The following is an 18,626-nucleotide window of genomic DNA, read 5'->3' as shown; positions in this document are numbered from 1 at the left end:
CGTGACTGTCCCATGTAGCCTGAATTGCTGTGGGCAGGGGTGGACCACGTGGCCTCTGTTTCTTGATCTAAAACTTCGTCACTGTGACCCACACCACATCAGCTTCATCCTGGGGAGGCAAGGTAAATGAGAAATAAGAAGAAGGCAAAGGATTTGTGGGTATTAAACAAGATGCACTCAAGCCCAAAAAGCTCGGAGGCCATATCCACAATGGATATGTCTTAGATGATTGTAGGCATGAGAGGAAGATGACGCTTCTTGACCCACTAAAGATTCAGTGTTCCAAACCCAAAGGAGTAGTTCTATTCTGTCCCACAGGCTCATATGAGTTGGAATCAACTTGCCAGCAGTGGGTTTGGTTTGGTTTAAGATGGTAGTAAGGCGGTCTGGGGATGCAGGTCAGGTGTTTGGTTGCTAACAAAAAGGTCCGCGGTTCCAACCCACCAGCTGCTCTGTGGGTGAAAATCGAGGCAGTCCACTTCTGCAAAGATTACAGGCTTTGCAATCCTCTGGGGGCAGTTCTCCTTTGTCCTAGATGGTGGCTGTGATTCTTAATTGGCATGGCTGCAGTGGGGTGAAGATGATAGAGACCTGTTAAGCTCTGACAGAGTGCAGATCACACATGCTCTGAGGGCGGGGAAGACTCGAGAGAGACCCAGGGTCTCATCTTGCCAGTGAGCAGAGAACAGATTAATTCAGTGTGGCCACCTGGGGCCCATTTCATGCACGAGAGCAGTAATTTGCTAAATGGGTCCCTCGTAGTAAAAAAGAATGAGTAAATAGTGAGCAATTTAGGCCTGGTAACCACGAGTAGCTCAAGGGATATGAAAATGTGAAACTATAATTAGATCCCTTGTTCATAATGTACTAACTAAATGTATTGCATTGTATACTGGATCTTTCCGACTTTATTTCTGGACACAGCTGAGCCCCTTAACAACTCAGATGGAAACCATCCGGCTAGCAGGCAATCCATTCATGTCCCCCTTACAATCCAAACTGCTTGTGTTAGGGGGGGAAACTTCCAAAGATGGTTTACTTTTATCTTAGATCTAAGGATACAGACAGGATTAACCTAGATGCAGAAGACCACCAGCCACTTATATATCACACGGCAGAAAGCAAACTGTGGCAGTAAGTTGAAAACGATCTTCTCTCCTTCTAAACTTAGCTGCAAAAATATCTGAACAAATTGGTGTCAGGGTTTGCAACTATTACATCTGCTGTTTCTTTTCAAGACGATCTTTTAGCACCTTAGGATAGGAATTTTTGAAAAGGGTGGCTAGTCAGAAGTGTGGGATTAGAGTGTACATTTGGAACACTTTAAAGGGGATGCTGGCATATTCCCCACTTTGATTTTAAGTAGGAGAATCTGCCATTCCACATTTGTCTGGAAAACATTTGTCCTTTGCTGAAGTCCTTTTCTTCTTCAGGAAAGTTGTATTACGTGGGTTGGTACAGATGGGCTAGATGGTGTACCCTGATAGGAGCAGCTTCATTCCCCTTGTCAATTTCTGATATTTCGGCTACAAGGTTGCAGTGGACATGATGTCAAGGGGACTCTTGTTTCTTTGTTGCTGTTAAGCTTTGTTCCGACCCATAGCGACCCCACGAACAGCACAGCCATGTTGCCTGACCTTAGCTATTCTCACAATCACTGGGATGTTCCAGCCCTCTGCTGTAACCACTGTGCCAATCCATGTAGTTGAGGGTTTTGCCCTTTTTTGCCGACCCTCTACTTTAGCAAGCATGATGACCTTCTACTTTAGGAAGCACGGGTCCCTCCTGATAACAAGTTCAAGATGAGCATGATGCAGTCTCGCCATTCTTGCGTGGAGGCACTTTCTGGTTGTACTTCTTCCAACAAAGACTAGTTCACTCTTCCAGGGGTTAGTCAATATCTAAGGTATATTCAGCATATTCAGCATTCTTTGCCAAGATCAACTTCAACTGCAACATTTTTCTTTTCGTTTTCCTTATCTGTTGTTCAGCTTTCAAATACACGGGGGTGGGGGGTGGGGGAGGGTGATTGAAAACAACATGGTGATAACCCCCTTCCAGGGGGACAGACAACAGAAAAGAGAGTAAAGACATCAGTCAGTGTAAGACATGAAAAAAAAAAAATGATCAAGAGTTCATGAGGGAGGAACCCTTGGGAGGGGAAAATTGAACTGATACTAAGTAAAAAGAAAATGTTTTGAAAATGATGATAGCAACACATGTGTAAATGTGCTTGATTCAACGGATGCTTGTATGGATTGTGGTAAGCGCTGTATGAGTCCCCAATAAAATGATTAAAAAACCAAACAAAACCGTGGTGTGGGCCGGGCACACCTTAGTTCAGAAAGTGATCATTTGCTTCTGAACACTTCTTAAAAGAGACCGTTGGCTGCAGCTTTGCCCCGTTTCTTTCTCCTCGCCTTCCAGTTTAGTGCCTTCAGAGAAGGCTGGGGGTAAATCAGGGAAGCAGCACAGCAGGAGCCGTAGCCCTTTCTTTGATGCTTACCATCTTGGGTACGGTGGCATCTTTCAGATTATGGGCTTGATGCAGCAAACCTAGCAAAACTGCTTAGTGGATTCTTCCTGTCCTATCATAGCCACTTTCTTTCTTTTTGAGGGGGTTAATACATTTGTTTTTCTCCATGTGGAGCTATTTCAACACTATTTCCATTTTATTCCCCTCCTCCTATTCATGAATCCCTCACAACTTTACTGCAAGTGTATGGCGACTCCTTCAATCCCACTCCTTCCAGTACTTGAGATGGTAAATTCTCTGAGCAGTGTCCCCCCTCCCCTTTGGAGATGGTGTTTTGGCTAGAAATACCTTCTAACGGTAAACAAAATTCCTAGAGGATAACAAGGCAGAGTTGTGGTGACTGAAATGTTAACTGACAGGAACCAGAGCTAGACTCAGTACGGAAGTAGAATTTCTTAGTGAAGATGTTAGGGGACATTGGGTCAATGGCAGCAGAGTTGATGATTTGAAGAAACGTTCTTTGCGCTTGTTACAACTGGAGAAAGCTGGCAAGGAAGAGTTTACATTTTTTAATTCAGCAACAAGTGAAGAGGCATGTAGGGAAGCCACTGCAGCAGTTCTCAACCTGTGGGTCATGACCCCTTTGGGGGCATGTCAAAGGACCCTTTCACAGGGCATCGCCTAATACATCCGGCATATCAGATAGTTACATCATGATTCATAACAGTAGCAAAATGACAGTGATGAAGTAGCAACGAAAATAATTTATGGTTTGGGGTCACCAGAATATGAGGAACTGTATTAAAGGGTCGCGGCATTAGGAAGGTTGAGAACCACCGAACTAAGGGATTGATGAAGATGTGAAGATTCATTGTTTCAGTACTCAGATTTTCTAGGTACTGTTTTTTTAAAGTTTAATTTTACTAAAAGATGATTGTTAAAATACTGCTCTTTCCATATCTCGGGAGAAAGGCGGGCTTCCTATTCCTGTAAACAGTGACAGTCTCAGAAACCCACCGAGTGGGTCACTATGAGTTGGCATCAAGTCGATGGCAGTGAGGGTGTCCATATCTAGCGTACTTTGTGTTGGGGTGACTCAAGGAAAGATGATAGGGGTAGTTGAAACTGGTCTTCAGTATTCTAGCCACTTCTCTGGCTCCCTTCCTTCTATCAGAGGCTGATCCTTTAACTTTTACTGTTTCCTTGTCCTTGCAAATTTCACCCAAAGTTAGGGCCCTGCCAGCTGACTTCCTAGATAAGATGTGTGTCCTAAGTCAGGCCTATTTCCATGAAACGTTGCATTTTTTTCCCTTTCTACACATCTCTCTCACCATTAGTGTCTTATTTCTAATTTAAGGTGACCAGATTTTAACATTGGTAAAGCAGGACACCATTGATAAAACTCATATCCTGGTGAAATAGCCACATGGCAGCCGAAAACCGTATACCCTAACTTGTCGTGCATTCTTTCCAAAAATCAGGACTTTTAAAAAACGCTGTGGGACACAGGAAAAATTGTTAAAAATCGGGAATCTAATTAAAAAACTCTTAGGAGGTCAGCGGTAGTACAACTTACCCAACCGCTCTCCTAAAATGACTGATTAATGCTTATCATGATCTATTAAAGTGACTGAACCGAATATATGACAGATGGGGGAGAATTTGCATCTCCCTTGATGTTTACAGGGAATTCTGCTGTGGATTGGATTTAAGTGGAATCAAAATTAATTACGTGAGGCCGAGGGGTAAGGTTTTTAAAGAAATATATAGGCAATCGTTTCCAGAATTACAAAGTGAAATCTTTATTATTATTTCTGTCCTAGTAGATTCCTTCCTTGTCTTCAGTGCAACATTAGTAACCTAAACCAAATTTTCCTTGCCATGATCAACTCACGCTATTTCAACTTCAAGTTCCACTTGGCTCTTTCTCCCCCCGCCCCCTCAAGTTTTGTAACTTTACTGAGTATGCAGGATAACACGTCGTTGGGAACTAAGTCTCACATGTGAAAATCCAGTTTAATACAACTGCCTTGGGAAATGGTAATTTAAAATGTTTACTAAAATCCTTTTAGTAGTAAACTCTTCTTAGCCCATTATTAACGGACAAAAAAAAAAGCAACTGTTTAAGTCACAAGTAAATATTGTAGCAGTCGGGAATAATTTATTTTCCTCTAAGTGTCTAAAAAAATCCAAACAAAACAAAGTAAAAGAAAAAAAACATGGAAACACCTTATTTCATATTCCACCCATCATACTTCCAAGATCTCTTGAACTCGGCTTTGCTTTCTGAGTCATTGAGATCCTTCAAACCTCAACGTCAGTGGGGGAAAAAGAGACCCTAGCCTAGCCCTTTGCCCTTTGCGTTCTCAGGTATAAGAGCCGGGGATGTGGTCCTGGGTTTGCGCGATTTCTACTAAGCACATTCAACAATTGTCCAAGTTAGACTCTCCAGACCCAATCTCCATTCCTGCCTCGAAAAAGAGGATAAAAGTGAGGCTGGCCCAGAACGAGTGGCGTTGTGGGTTTGTATTTGCCTATCCTACAATGGGAGGAGCGGAGGATCAAGGACTTTGAGACAACTTAGCGTCCCTGAAAGCCCTCGCTTTAATTGACATGGAAAATAAAAGTCACCTGGCAAGCGGAGCAGGGGGACAAGGTACATATTTAGCAACGTCCACAATCAACATTCTCCTGCAGAGTTCAACAGTAGAGGGCACAATACCCACTGTCCAGAGACAGGGTGCCAGCAGCGGCGACACCTAAGGATTGCTGGGGCGTGTAGTTCTCCACGCCTTCCTTAGGCAGGCCTGTGCCGGGGTAGAACTACAACCCCCAGGGAGCAGCGCGTGCCTCTCTTGATCCCGCTCCCTCGCAGGCGGTTTGCAACCAGGCCAGCTCTGGAAGCCCCGGGAAACGGCTGGACTACGCCCCCGTACGCACGCGTCTCATTTGTTTACCTTGAAGCCCCGCCCCAGCCAACCCTGACCCTCCCTCCTCCTCCCCGCGGGAATGCCGTAATACTGGCGATGCATATTTATAAGGCCAGCGGGGAGCCCCCGCCCCTCTCCCGCCGCGTGATTCATATTCAATGAGCCGGGCCTCTCGGCGGGTTCGCCCGGGCGGGGCGTGGGCGGGGCCTGCGCGCGGAGCCGGCGGCCCGGGCGGGGAGGGCGTGTGTGTCGGCTGCGGGCTGGCGCGCGGGATGGAACGCGGAGACACCGGCGGAATGCTCGGAGTCGCCACATAATCCCCCGGAACGGCCGCGCCGAACGCCATAGGCTTCGCGCCGCTCCCGCGCCGCCGCCGGCTCCCGCCTTCGCCTCGTCGCCTCCCCCTCGGCCCGCCGCCTCCGGAGCTGGGGGGGCAGCGCCGAGCCCCACCGCAATGGAGCCCGCGGCCGCGGCGCAGCGCCTCCCCGAGCCCCGCCGCGAGGAGCGAGCTCCGGCTCCGGCGGCCGCGGCGGTGGCCGGGGGCGGCCGGAGCCCGGAGCCCGCGCTGACCGCGGGCGGCCGGGCGCGGGAGGAGGCCACCGCCGAGGCGCTGCCGGCCAGGGCGGGCGGCACGGGGCGCAGGCGGCGGCGCGCGGCGCCCCAGGCCCCCGCCGGCGGGGCTGCCCCTGTGCCCGGGTCCGGCGGCGCCAACTCGCTGCTGCTGAGGCGAGGGCGGCTCAAGAGGAATCTGTCCGCGGCCGCCGCCGCCTCGTCGTCGTCGTCGTCGGCCGCGGCCGCCGCGCGCTCTCCGGGCGCCGCCGGCCTGGCCGCCTCTTGCTCGGCCGCGGCGTCGCTGTGCACCCGCAGCCTGGACAGGAAGACGCTGCTGCTGAGGCACCGGCAGCCGCTGCAGCTGCAGCCGTCGGACCGCGACTGGGTGAGGCAGCAGCTGCGGCGGGGCTGCGTGCACGTCGCCGACCGCCACCTGGCCACCGCCGGCCTGCGCCCGGTGCTCTGCACGCTGGACACCACGGCCGCTGAGCTGGCCGCCCGCCTGCTCCAGCCGGGCCCCAAGGGCGGCGGCGGCGGCGGCGTGCTCAAGGTACTGGGCCGGGGCCCCGCCACCCCGATCCCCGGCCCCGGGGACGCGCGGACAGAGGCGCCCCGCACGCCCCCCGGCCGCCTGCCGCTGCCGGCGGGGGGCGCCCTGGACGGCGCGGGCGCGGCCTCCGACCCCGAGAGCTTCAGCCCGAGCCCCGGCGCCGAGAGCGCGTCCGAGCGCCTGGAGCCCTCCAGCGGGGGCGGCGGCTTGTCGTCGTCGTCCGAGGAGCTGGAGGGCGAGCCGGGCCCGCCCCGCCGCCGCGCCGCGCCGCTCGGGCCCGAGCCCTGCGCCCTGCCGGCGTCCCCGACGGCCTCCCCGCCTCCCGGGGCCCCGAGGGGCGACGTCGGGCCCCGGGAGGAGACGGCGGCGGCGGCCGAGAAGGCGAGCCCGCCGCCGCCCACCCTGTACGTGCAGCTGCACGGAGAGACCACCCGGAGGCTGGAGGCGGACGAGAAGCCACTGCAGATCCAAAATGACTACCTCTTCCAGCTGGGTTTCGGGGAGCTGTGGCGGGTGCAGGAGGAAGGCATGGACGCCGAGATCGGCTGCCTGGTCCGCTTCTATGCAGGTAAGGGGGCACCTGCGCGTGCACGGGCGAGGTGCCCACGCTGACAGGGCCCGACAAACGGCCCTGAAGTGCGGCTGCTTGCCCAAATCAGGGGACACGGGCCTGGCGAGGCTTCCTTGGCAAGTCACAGCTTTCACGCACAACCGGCGTGATACTAACTTGGGCCGTTTTTACAATCTGTGAGTTGGGAGTCCGCCGGGAAGGCCCTGAGCTTGGAAGGTCCGCGGAGGAGGAGGAGGTAGCCCCTGGCCGGTTACCAGGAAGTGCAGGAAGCAGCTATTCTCGAAGGAGGCCACAGAGGTGCTTCCTCGTGGCCGCTCTGGTGGGGCTCCGGGACTGAGGCCGTTTGGGACTAGGGGAGCCCTGTACGCGCATATACCGACAGAGGAAGCACAAAGACTCCTGAACACCCTGCCTCTGCCTCTTGGCAGTTACCTTGCTCACTCTAAGTAGCTACCGCCGTTCCTTGTCAACTGTTCAGCCCCGCCGCCCTGCGGGTTTGGTAGAATTTGGTGGCCTTACTAAATAAACCCCATGTTATTTTGGCTTCTGGTCAAGTCAGTTTCCTCTGCAGACTTATATCTTGCATCTGCAATGATTATACCCGCCTCTTTCCTTCTTTCTTCTAGGCTTTCTAATCAGAACTTATCATTGTCAATTGACTTGCAGTAGGGGGTCCTTATAAGAATGTGCCCATTGTTTTTGCAGCCCCTGCTCAAATTCCTGATGAAGGGGCAGCCAGTGTAGTGTTTTCTCTTTCCACTGAGGATTTGGGCAATGCCAAATCAAGGCGCTATGGGTTCTGGTGGGTAGATTTCAACATTGTCAGTTGCTTGCATCCCTTCTTTGCTTAGGATTGAAGAACCGAGCTTCTGGTGATAAGGATTTTTATTTAAAAATCAAGTTATCTCAGCAGAATTCAGGAGCGTCAAATCTCCAAATCTCCCCCACCTCTATTCATTCTGAGTTATGAGTGATGGTGAGAAAGTGGTCCTACTTGTAGCTCCATTACCCTGTAGCCATTCTTTCAAATGTGTAGCAAGTTGGGTTTTTTTGTTTCAACCCCTGCCTGCCCTTGTGGAAACCAGTCATCCCCTTCGAGTGTAGAGGTCTTTCTTCCCACACTGAAATTTGCAAGACTAGTAGCGATCTTGGGAAGACGTTCATTTCAGTTTCCTTGAACTTCCTTAGTGGATTTCTGGTGAACTTGGCCTTAGGAAGAACACCAGAGAATGCAGTGGCTTCTACCGTATCTGAATTTAATATGTCAGCTGGGTGGCATGCCTTTTAAAGTCGGTGACCCAACAAATAGGTGATTTTTTTTTCTATGTGGTAGCAACAGCTTTATGTAGCTCATGTAATCTGTAAAATATTGTTACTTTCACAAGTATTAACTTGTAATCACACTTGGAAGGAGGATGTTTGCCTTGTTCATACGAGAATGATACATGTCTTGAAGACCAAATTGAAAGAAACCTGAATAAAACAAGGGGGTCTTAAAGTGTTTGGAGCTGTGGGGTTTTTTTATTGTGTGTGTGTGGAAAGAGCTGTAAAATTTTTTTTTCTTGATTGGAATGTTGTTGATAAATACATTGTCCATTGGAAAAGTTTAGAGCATGTGTTACAGTTTTGAAATGTACATCTCATATTTTCCTGGATTGTCTTTCAGCGTGTCTCAGATATTCTCAGTGGATGATATTGCCTTGTTTTTGTCTATTTAGTTCAATTTAAGAAGGCTAAGTATGCATTCCACTGAAATCTTAAACTTCCAATGCGTTTATTTTAGTCTTTTCGCTTTGCTCCCTCTGAATAGGTAGTAATTGCTCATTCATTCTGAACCTTCCTACTTTACTTCCCTATTACAGCATAAAGGAGGGGGTTTAAACAAGAGCATGGAACAATGTTATCATCTTTCAGTTTCATCTCTCAGTGAACTTTTTGGTTCCCCCTTCCTTCATATGTCTGCGTGTATACGCTCATCAGAATATTCAACGGGGATATCACATGCTGTGCCCTCGCTGTTCTTGACCAGGAATCTAGTGTACTCTAGTGTTCTAGAAGAAAGTCGGCTCTGATGGCCATAAAGATGTTCAGTTGCCCAGTTTGTCATTTCAAGCCTGCATTTACAGAGAAAATAGATAGGTCAAACTCCTTGATAGTAATATTCGTTTGCCATCGAGCCAAACTTCTTAAGTGCTAATTCTCTGTGAGCTTTGAGGAAGAAGCTCACATTTTAAGTAAAAAGAAAAGGCTTTCATGAAGGTTGAGAGGGTTCCTAGAAATCACCCCTGTGGGCAGACGATTACATTTTGGTAGTAATTATGTTCCTTAGGAAGAGGTTAATGAGGATTTGTTTTAGGTAACACTCCTTAGGAGTGTTAGAAAATTCTGTATCTCGTTTGTTTTCTTGAAATTCTCTATACAACTTCTTAACTTTCTTGCTGCGTGTGTTTTTCTGTTTATTTGGAGTTAGGGCTAAACTAGTATATTGTCTTTGAAGCCTTTAAAATTTTTTCCAGTATTTAAATTAAGTTTGGTAGCCATACTCTGCCTACTTTATTTATGTAATCAGTTCCCCTCCGCCCGCCACCCCTTAAAATTTGTGTGTGTGTGATGCTGTTGTCCAGCAGAGAACTTTCAATCTCTTGAGGTTTATCTTTCAATGAAATTTTAATATTTATCACTTGGCTCAAGTTATTTTTCAAAGGCTGTGGAAGATGTTTGTGGCTGCTTTACATATTTTATTTGGGTAAAGTAGAAGTTCCTAATGAATTCAAAGATGTATGTTGGAGATCTGGGTGAAAACTTGGTTTGAAAATTTTAGTTCAGCTATCCTACAACCATTTTCTTAGCTGATTTAAAGTGGTTTGATGGAGAATGTTAGCGTCGAATTTCCTTTTGATACCAGACTTTCTAAACTTTACCAGAAAGAGTAATTTAAAATTTTAGGTTAAAAATTAATTCAAGGCTTTCTGTGCCAGGCATTAAGTTAAAGGAGGCCTGCTTGTTGCAGGGAGTTAAATGCTGGGCTGCTGATTTCAAAGTTGTTGCTCTGCAGGAAGGCATGAAGTTTCATCTGGGAAACACTGAGGAGCTGTCCTGTGGGGTCACTGAGTCCAAATCGACTCCGTGGCAGTGGGCTTGGTTTGAGTTGAACATAACTTGTACACCTGAACTTTGACGAGGAGCCCCTGGTGTCGTCGTGGGTTACATGTGGGACTACTAACCACAAAGGCCAGTAGTTTGAACCTACCAGCCACTCTCCAGAAGGTGAAGTTTTCAACTCCTGAAAAGAGTTACGGCCTTGGAAACCCACCAGGACATTTCTAACCTGTCTCGCAGGGTCACTATGAGTCAGAATTGATTCGATGGCACGGGTTTTAAAACTTTGATGTGCTGTGTATTGAACTCTCTGGGAGAGTCTGAGCCATTCATTCATGAAGGGCAGTGTTGTTTGTAATAGTTTCTGACTTTTTAAACTAATTTTTGGCCATGTCAGTTCAAGTTTTCATAATGGGAAAGGGGGTCTGTTGGCATGGTGTGGAACACATCACCTGTGCCCTGGTGAATCTTGGCCAAGTTCTTTTTCTGTGTTGCTCTTTGGCTTGTTTTCCTTGCCCTCTCCTATTTCTTCTCTTCCTTTCTCCTGAGAGTGATCAGACCTGACAGGCTTCCCTCCGCGGAAACTAAGAAGGGGTCAGCAGCTTTAAGCTGTGATATTGACGAGCAGGCTCTTATTACTAGAGTTCCAGCAGGATTGAGTAACCCACTATGAACATGTGACACCAGCGTGTGCTTGAATAGCCCTTTTAATTTGAAGAACAAAGGCTTTTAATTCTTTACCCCTTTCCCCAGAAACATACAGTTTTTGTGGTTTTTGATGTAAAGTGCCTGGCCCATTTTCCTTCCTAACTGTGGTCTAGTGACACCTAGCACGCCTTGGATTTTATTACATTCAAACCTCTCACAGGGCTTTGGGGGAAATTATCTCATGTGTCCTTTCAAAAACATGACTAGGGAGGCGTCGCAGTCCATCTTGTGCCTCTCCGCCCTTGGCACAGCCCTCGAAAGCTTGGCGAGTCTGTTTTGCAATTCATATCACTTTCCATGAATCGATGCTGAATCTCATTTACACTTGAATCTTTCACTTGGTTAAAAACTGTCAGAAAAGATGCTGCTTCTCCTATGGTAATGAGGGGATATTATCCTCTAGGGTGGGCCAAAGTGGTGCACCCAGTGAAAAGGTTCGGTTTTTATCACTCTGCCTTTAAAACTGCACTGAACCAACGCTGGTAGATCCAGTGCCCCAATGTTCTGGTTGCAAATAGTTGTACTTGGATTGAAGTTGACGTAGAGAGATTTAGTATTCTCCTTTGCAAGCATGCCTCTTTCAGCAAACTGAAAATCTTGCTTGGGAAGTAGAGAATTAACACTTTATCTGAGAAGTACCTAACGCTCTAGAGTGGAGGTGTGCCAGGTCAGCTGCTGCTGCTGCTGCTTTTTTTTTTTTAAAGGATCCTATTTGTAAGGTTTGAACTAACTCATCATGAAAGGTTTTACTACTTTACACCTTATCTTTTAAAGTTCACTTTTTTGTACCTTGACCACAGTGCTTTATTGCTTTTAGAAGATGGTCATTTCAGGTTCAGACTCCCCGAGTGTCTATTCCTAAAGCGGTGTGTCTGTCATCGCCTTATTTACTGACGCTTTCAGGAAGAGGATGTGGGTCTAAAAGAGCTTGAATGAAGTTCAGGTGGAAAGCTGACATCTTTTTTGTTGCTCTAAGGGTGTTAAACTACTACTGTATATGGATTATCCAAAGATTATGATTCTTTTAAAGTGTAAAGTGTCTTATGTTGTTTCTCCTCCTCCTCCATAGAGCCCTGTGTTTATATTTGAGCATTAATGCAGCCTATTTTCACATTGTGTACAACCCAAGCCTGGTAGAAGACTTGCCTTTCTCAAATGAAACACTTGTTGAATTTTACAGTTTAGACATTTGTTGCATTGAATTTGTGGAATTTGTCAAGCAGCTGGGTGGTGTGTGCCTGGCTCTGCAGCCTTCTGTCCTGCTGGGTCGCCGGGGATGGGCTAAACAGAGCCACCCTGGGTCCTTCTCTTCTTGGAGTCTAGAGGTGCCACCTGTGTGCTGTCGGCATGGACAGCTCCTCTCCCCAAGGCTTCTTAGAGTGAACAGTGTCTCCAGCCCTCACCTTTTTCTTTCAAGAGGCATCTTTTGCCACCACTTTGAGATACATTTAATGAAATGGATTTGTGAGCTAGGTGCCAGGGTTGAGCTTGTTGAGTGCCTCGGCAGGGGTAGGCTTGTGCTGTGAGATCCTGAAGTCACCCAGGAGCAAAGTGGGCAATGCAGAGACAGACACCATGCATTGTGAAAAAGAGAAAGAGATCTTGTCAAAATGTCTAAAAAAAAACGATGAAGCCCTCTCTCCTTACCACCCCCTCCCCCCAATCTTTATTTCTTTCCTAAATCCCACCTTCTAAAACCCACCCCGCCCCTTTAATCACAGGCATCTGCTGGCGGCCTGGTAATGAGGGGTTTTGAGTCTGGCCTCCTGTCACTGTGCTTCCCAGGCAAAGCCTTTTTATGCATGGTTTTTCTAAAGATAGTGTCATTAAAGCAAAACAGAACCAACCGACCCTTCAGCAGGTTCGGTGTCTTCTGTCCTTAGGCCACTGACTGTGTGGACTTATATGGACCTTTAAATTGAGCCTTGCGAACATTGTGGTAGATTGAAACGCAGAGATCTGCAAAGAGTAGACTTTAATAATACTTGGGTGGAAGGACATTGGGATACTTGGTTAACTGGCGTCACAAGCATGTCATGTTGTGCAGTATTATGTGCTGAGGTCAAGCACATTAACAGTTATTGGGTTAGTGAGATGCTTTTGCACGTGTTTATTGAGTGGGCTGTTTGTTGTGTTACCCTGTAGGGCGAGCTACACCTTTCAGATTGCTCTCTGATGCTGAAGGTGCTATTTTGCTGGTTTGTTTTTCACACTTGCGATTGTTTCAGTTCATTGATTGTAAAATGTATTTAGTGGTCGGAATGCAGTTTCCTGGTGCCATGGAAATCTGGTGGCTTCTGAATTTGGAACCTAGAAGCTGGATTGGGGACTGGGTGAGTGCGTTAGGCCAGGCTGAGTAGAGAGACAAATCCAGACACATTCATATGTGTGTGAGAGCTTTATATCATAGAATAATTGCATATTGAGAAAACATCCCAGCCCAGTCCAGATCAAGTCCATAAGTCCAATATTAGCCCATATGTCCAATACTAGTCTATAAATTCCTCTTCAGACTCACACAACACATGCAATGATGGTGACTGCAGGAAGAACTCAGACTGGTGGGTGAAGAGTCTTGTGGATCCAGTGGCAGTGGAAGCATCACAAGGGTGCTTCCCCAGGTCTCCACAGGATGGCTCACTCACATCTTAACGTGGCTCCATATGGCTTGTCCATAGGAAAATGAAGGCAGAGAGAAAGAGAGAGACCCAGTTCCAGGGAGAAGAAAAGGAAGTTCCCAGAATCCTCATGAGAAGGCCACATCCACAAGGAGACATCAAGTTCTGACCTGATTGACAGGCCAAACTCCACCCCCCTGTATTTAGTTATCAAGTTGACATGAAATTATATAACTACCACAGTGAGACACTTGATGAGACTTGTTAGTCTACGTTCTAAATTTGTCATTGTTGATAATTTAGGCAAAACAATCCAGCATTTGTGACTTTTTTTTTTAAAGCAGCCTTATTGGTTATGGGACGAGTGAAATGTGATTGGGTTTTGGACTATTTCATTAATGAGGAATTAATTAGAAACTTGAAGGTTGAAACCGTTTGAATGATTTGATTTTATTTAGTCCCCTCCTTCTCCATGCACATAATCTTTTAAAGCAGAGAGGTGTTTGTTGCTGTTCTTAATGAGTCATCTAGCTGATGAAGAGCCGCTAAAGAATGAAGCTTTTCATATTCCTGCCCCAGTTAATGACATGTTAGAGCATTTGGACTTTATTTTTCCAGGGCAAGGCCTGTGTTTTAAATAGAGCAAATGAAAGTGTGATCTGTATGTATATCCACTGTACCGTGGGACCTGTGAGCTCTGGTAGTCCACAGGGCTGCCGTGTTCTTTTGGGTGTCTCAGACTTCCCACCTGCGACAGGGCGAATCTTACCATTTTTCTGTCGCTTATTTAACTGTGACTTATTTGAGTGTTTCTTCTCTGACAGGTTTCCTTCCACCTTCCACAGTTTCTGGCTTTTGTAGGTTTTACTGCAAATTTAGTATCCGTCTGGATCAGTTCTTTCCTGACACCTGGTCTGAAGAGACTTTTGCACACAGGACCTGAGTTTAACCTTGATGGCTCTCTTTTTCATAGAAGTGTTCTATGTAATGGCCATGTGCCTTGTTGGGCACGTCTGTTCTGAAAGCTTATCAGGTGGTGCCCTGCTTACCTGCGTGCCCCATCTTAGGCTTCATGGGTTTGGCTGATGTGTCAGGCTTGGATGAAGGTAACCTTGTCTTTTTCCAAAGCAGAACTTGTGTGAAGATCTGCGCCCTTTCTTCTCAACACACCAGTAGAGGGGGTGTGCTATAGTTTAAAGAAATGCATCCTCTGAGTAGGTGACGTTGGCTTGGTGCTGGTCATCTGCTTGGACCTGTCCTGGGCTCTGGGTTCCTTTTCTGTAGAGCCGGGTGTGGAGCAGCAGCTGAAACCTCCTCTAACAGCAAGCCTGTTTCACTGGAGCTGGGAGACCTGTGATGGGTTTAAAACCTGGGGAGGGAATGGGCCTCTTGAAACTCAGGAGTGACTTGCCATTGTAGGCCAAGGCTGCCCACCAGAGCTAACCACCCATTGGTGCCATGTGAGACTAATGACAGATTAGATCATGTTTGACTCATCCCTTCCCTGCCACACCAGGCCACGCCACACACACCAACTCTGTAACGTGGACCTCCAAATGCTCAAGAGGAATTTAAAGAAATACATCCTCTTCCATGGAAAATCCTTCTTAGGCCGCCTTAGGCGTTGTTATTGAATTGATGAAGTTTTCTGTAATGGTAACTCTATTAAACCAAACCAAACCTGTTGCTGTCTGGTGGAATCTGATCATTCTGTGAGTAGCTGAGTTTGTGAACTGTTTGCATCTTCCAGCGGCTCCCAAGTCATGGTGACAGAGGTGGTGATGGAGGAGGAGGAGATGGTGAGCTGGTGGTTTTGGTAGGGACGGTGGTGGTCATGGAGGTGGAAGTGGCAGTGGCCGTTGTGGTGAAGGTGGAGGTGGTGGAGCTGGGGGTCTTGGTAGGGGAGGCGGTGCCAGCGGTGGTGGTTGTGAAAGTGGAGGTGGTTGGAGGAGGAGGGAGGGTGGCTGTGGTGGTGGTGGCCGCCTCTAACTTATGGGAACCCCATGTATAACTCCAGTTTATTGAGGTCCATTGGGTTTTCATTGGCTGGATTTTTCAAAGTAGATAGCCAGGCTCTTCTGGTGTAGCTTATTCTGGAAGCTCCAGCAACATACCAGCTTCCTCTGACAGAGGGTGGTGGCTGCACTTGGCTACATTGCCTGGGAATTAAGTTGTTGGACCACCACCACTGGCTCTCCGCTCTGTATTCCCAGACCCACTGTCACAGAGTGTGTTCTGACTCAGGGTGATCTTGTAGGACAGAGTAGAACTGTCCTTGAGGGTTTCCGAGACTATACATCTTCATGGGAGCAGACAGCTGCTGCTTTCTGCCAAGGAGTGGCTGATGGGTTTGAACTGCTGACCTTTCCATTTGTTATCAAGGCTCCCAATTCTCACCTTTGATCAACCCCAAACCCACTGCCATCCAGTTATAGCAACCCAATAGGGCAGAGTAGAGCTCCGACTTTGGATTTCTGAGGTTGTAAATTTGCAAGGGAACAGAAAGCTTAATTTTCTCCCATGGAGTGCTTGGTGGGATTGAACCACCGACCCCGAGGTTAGCAGCTCAACCCTAACTAACTACACCACCAGGGCTACTGTAGCTCTGTATTAGAGGGAGCCAATAGTGCAAATTTTTCTGGTGGCTGGCTTTAATTCGAAATGAGGTAGCTGTCTGTCTGTCCACCTGGCTTCAAGTCAGTAGGAGAAAAAGCATTGAGAGAGGAATTAGCATTTAGTCCAGCACTTGCATCTTTACAGATGAGGAAGGCAAGCCCTTAGAGTGGCTGGGGCACACTCAGGTTAGCTCCCGACTTTGCACTAGAGCCAGGATTTGGTGATCTGCCCCTGTTTCTTTTGCTACACTGTCATTTGTGGATTCCCTTATATACTTAGGTTTTAAAAATGAAAGATTAAAAAATTGATGTACACTACATATTTGGTGTTTTCTCTTGCTTCGAGGTTCCCGGGTTCTCGTCATTGTAATTAGTGCCTGAGAGAGAGAGGTCCCAGTCACTGTGACAGATTGCATAGGAAGGGGGTGTCCAATGGAGCAGCTGGATGGCTTAATTGCACAGGGGGAAATTAGATTTCATCAGTGCTGTCACCTTTGGGAGATTTAGGGTGGGGCTTTCGACACAGATGGTTGGCTAAGAAGAGGTACTACATTAGAAAATCAACAATGGCTTGCCTGGCGCTTGAAAGTTAAAATGATTGGAAAAAATGGAAAATCACTTAATTATTATTTTTCAACAGGTCGGAGAGAAATTTAAGAATAGATTTTGTAACGCTGTTTCCATCAGCTATATGAGCATTGAAAAGATTCAGTATTCATTATATTCTCTATTTCAATTTTCCTTTTTAAAAAGATGTCATCTCACAGTTAAGTGCACATAACCTATTACTCAAGTACATATACTCAGCTCTACCCTTGTGTGATGTTAAAAAACATCTAAACAGATGAGCTCAATCTGCCCCTGTTTTGAGTACCTTTTCCCTCTTCAGAAGAACATGACTTACCTGGCTCCTGTTAGAGACAGTCTGTGAACTCGGGGGGGGGGGGGGGGGGGGGGGGGGGGAGGGGAGGCGGAAGAAGGTTCCCTTTCATGCATGCCGGGGGGGCGGGGTCCATTTTAACCTCATTTTGACCTTAAATATGAGTTTTAGCTTCCCTTTTATGGAAGTGAACCCATCGAGCCAATTAATTCCCCCGAGAGTACCAGGAAAGGAGCTTTTCAAAGTGCAGAAGTACAAAGGGGTAAAAATCCATCGCAGCTGGCGGCATATGGAATATTCACTCCAGACGCCGATGCTCTCAGAGGGCACACTGCTCTTGCCTCTTAGGGAGGGGGCATGTTCTTCCCTTGGAGTTGAGGTGGGATGTCATGGGAAGTGAGCGTCCTGTTTGTCGATGGAAGGGGGCTGGGAGGAGGGCGAATAGTCTTGGGGGAGGAAAATCTTGATTAAAAAAAAATCACATTTTTTAGATCATTAGACTAAACATCCCTTCTGTGTTAGACAAAACCAGATTGCTAATAATTATATATATATAAAGATAGATAGATATATAACACAAGAAATGAACAGTTAAATTATATACAGATAGATAAATATATGATACAAGAAATGAACAGTTAAATTATAAAGCAGTTATAAATGGCTCAGTGCAACTCACTCCCGTGAGAGAGTTGTGAGACACTGGCAGTCCTTCAAGTCTTGAGGGCTGCAAGGTAGTCCTCTGTAGAGAGATCCAGGCTATCCCGGCACACGCAGCAAATAGCAAGGCAGGTCACCAACAGTCAGCCAGGTCACCAACAGTCAGTCCCTAGCTCAAGAGATGTAAATTCCAATTGTGTGGTGAAGCAGGACCTCAAATTACAGTAACACAGTCCACAGTTTAGGTGTCCCACAGGTAGTGTAGCTTGCAAATTGAGGCACAGAACAAGCAAGGGAGCCGCACATGGTCCGATGATCAAAGAGCGAGAGACAAGAAAGGCGAGGCTCGCGAGCCATTTATCTCTCCGCCCTTCAATTAATCTCACATGTGTTTATTGGCCAGGCTGGCACAGTAAACTATCTCACCTTCTCCACATGTTTGATGTCCATGAAGAATGACCTGTTTGTGTCCCTTGCCCATTTTCTGTTGGGCGTTCATCTACTAATGTATAGTATGCCTAGAGAGTTTGGATATATTTAGGGATTCAGATATTATTTTATAAGTCAGTATTTTTTGTGCTTACCTGAAACGATGCTGATATCTTTCACTGTAAGTTTTTACTTTTATAGTCGGCTTTTCCTGTCAAAAGTATCAAAGGTTCTATGCCTGCCCAGAAAGGTTTGACCACCCTGAGAGTAATACAGAAAACAATGCCCGTCTTTCTGGTGGTACATTATTGAGTGAGATGGGAAGTAGGCCAGGGCGTATCTTCTCCACACTGTTGGAGCCTGTGCTTGTTCCTCCCTGCCTTAAAATGCCGACTTCTCCCACAGTTTGCTTTTCTCTTGTCACTCACCCGAGTCCTCATTTTTCTTTTCACTGATAGTCTGGGGGATAGACGTTATGCAGGTTTCGTAGGTGTTTTTGTGAATTTGTTGTGGAAAAGCCAGGGAGAAAGGGAATGAA

General features: G+C 47.2%; 1 protein-coding gene across 1 annotated transcript in view; it reads left to right on the top strand.

Moving 5' to 3' along the window:
* Positions 1 to 5,637: 5,637 nt before the first annotated feature.
* The window catches only part of PHLPP1 (PH domain and leucine rich repeat protein phosphatase 1), a 191,883-nt gene continuing 178,894 nt past the window's right edge, over positions 5,638 to 18,626 (top strand). The window contains exon 1 of the mRNA XM_075532660.1: positions 5,638 to 7,076. Within this exon, the coding sequence (XP_075388775.1) occupies positions 5,861 to 7,076 (1,216 nt within the window). The 5' untranslated portion in view covers positions 5,638 to 5,860. The remainder of the gene's footprint in view (positions 7,077 to 18,626) is intronic.

This window comes from Tenrec ecaudatus, chromosome 15 (assembly GCF_050624435.1).
Source record: "Tenrec ecaudatus isolate mTenEca1 chromosome 15, mTenEca1.hap1, whole genome shotgun sequence".
Classification (NCBI taxonomy): domain Eukaryota; kingdom Metazoa; phylum Chordata; class Mammalia; order Afrosoricida; family Tenrecidae; genus Tenrec; species Tenrec ecaudatus.
The sequence above is the reverse complement of the archived record's forward strand: the minus strand, read 5'-3'. Positions and strand labels throughout refer to the sequence as shown.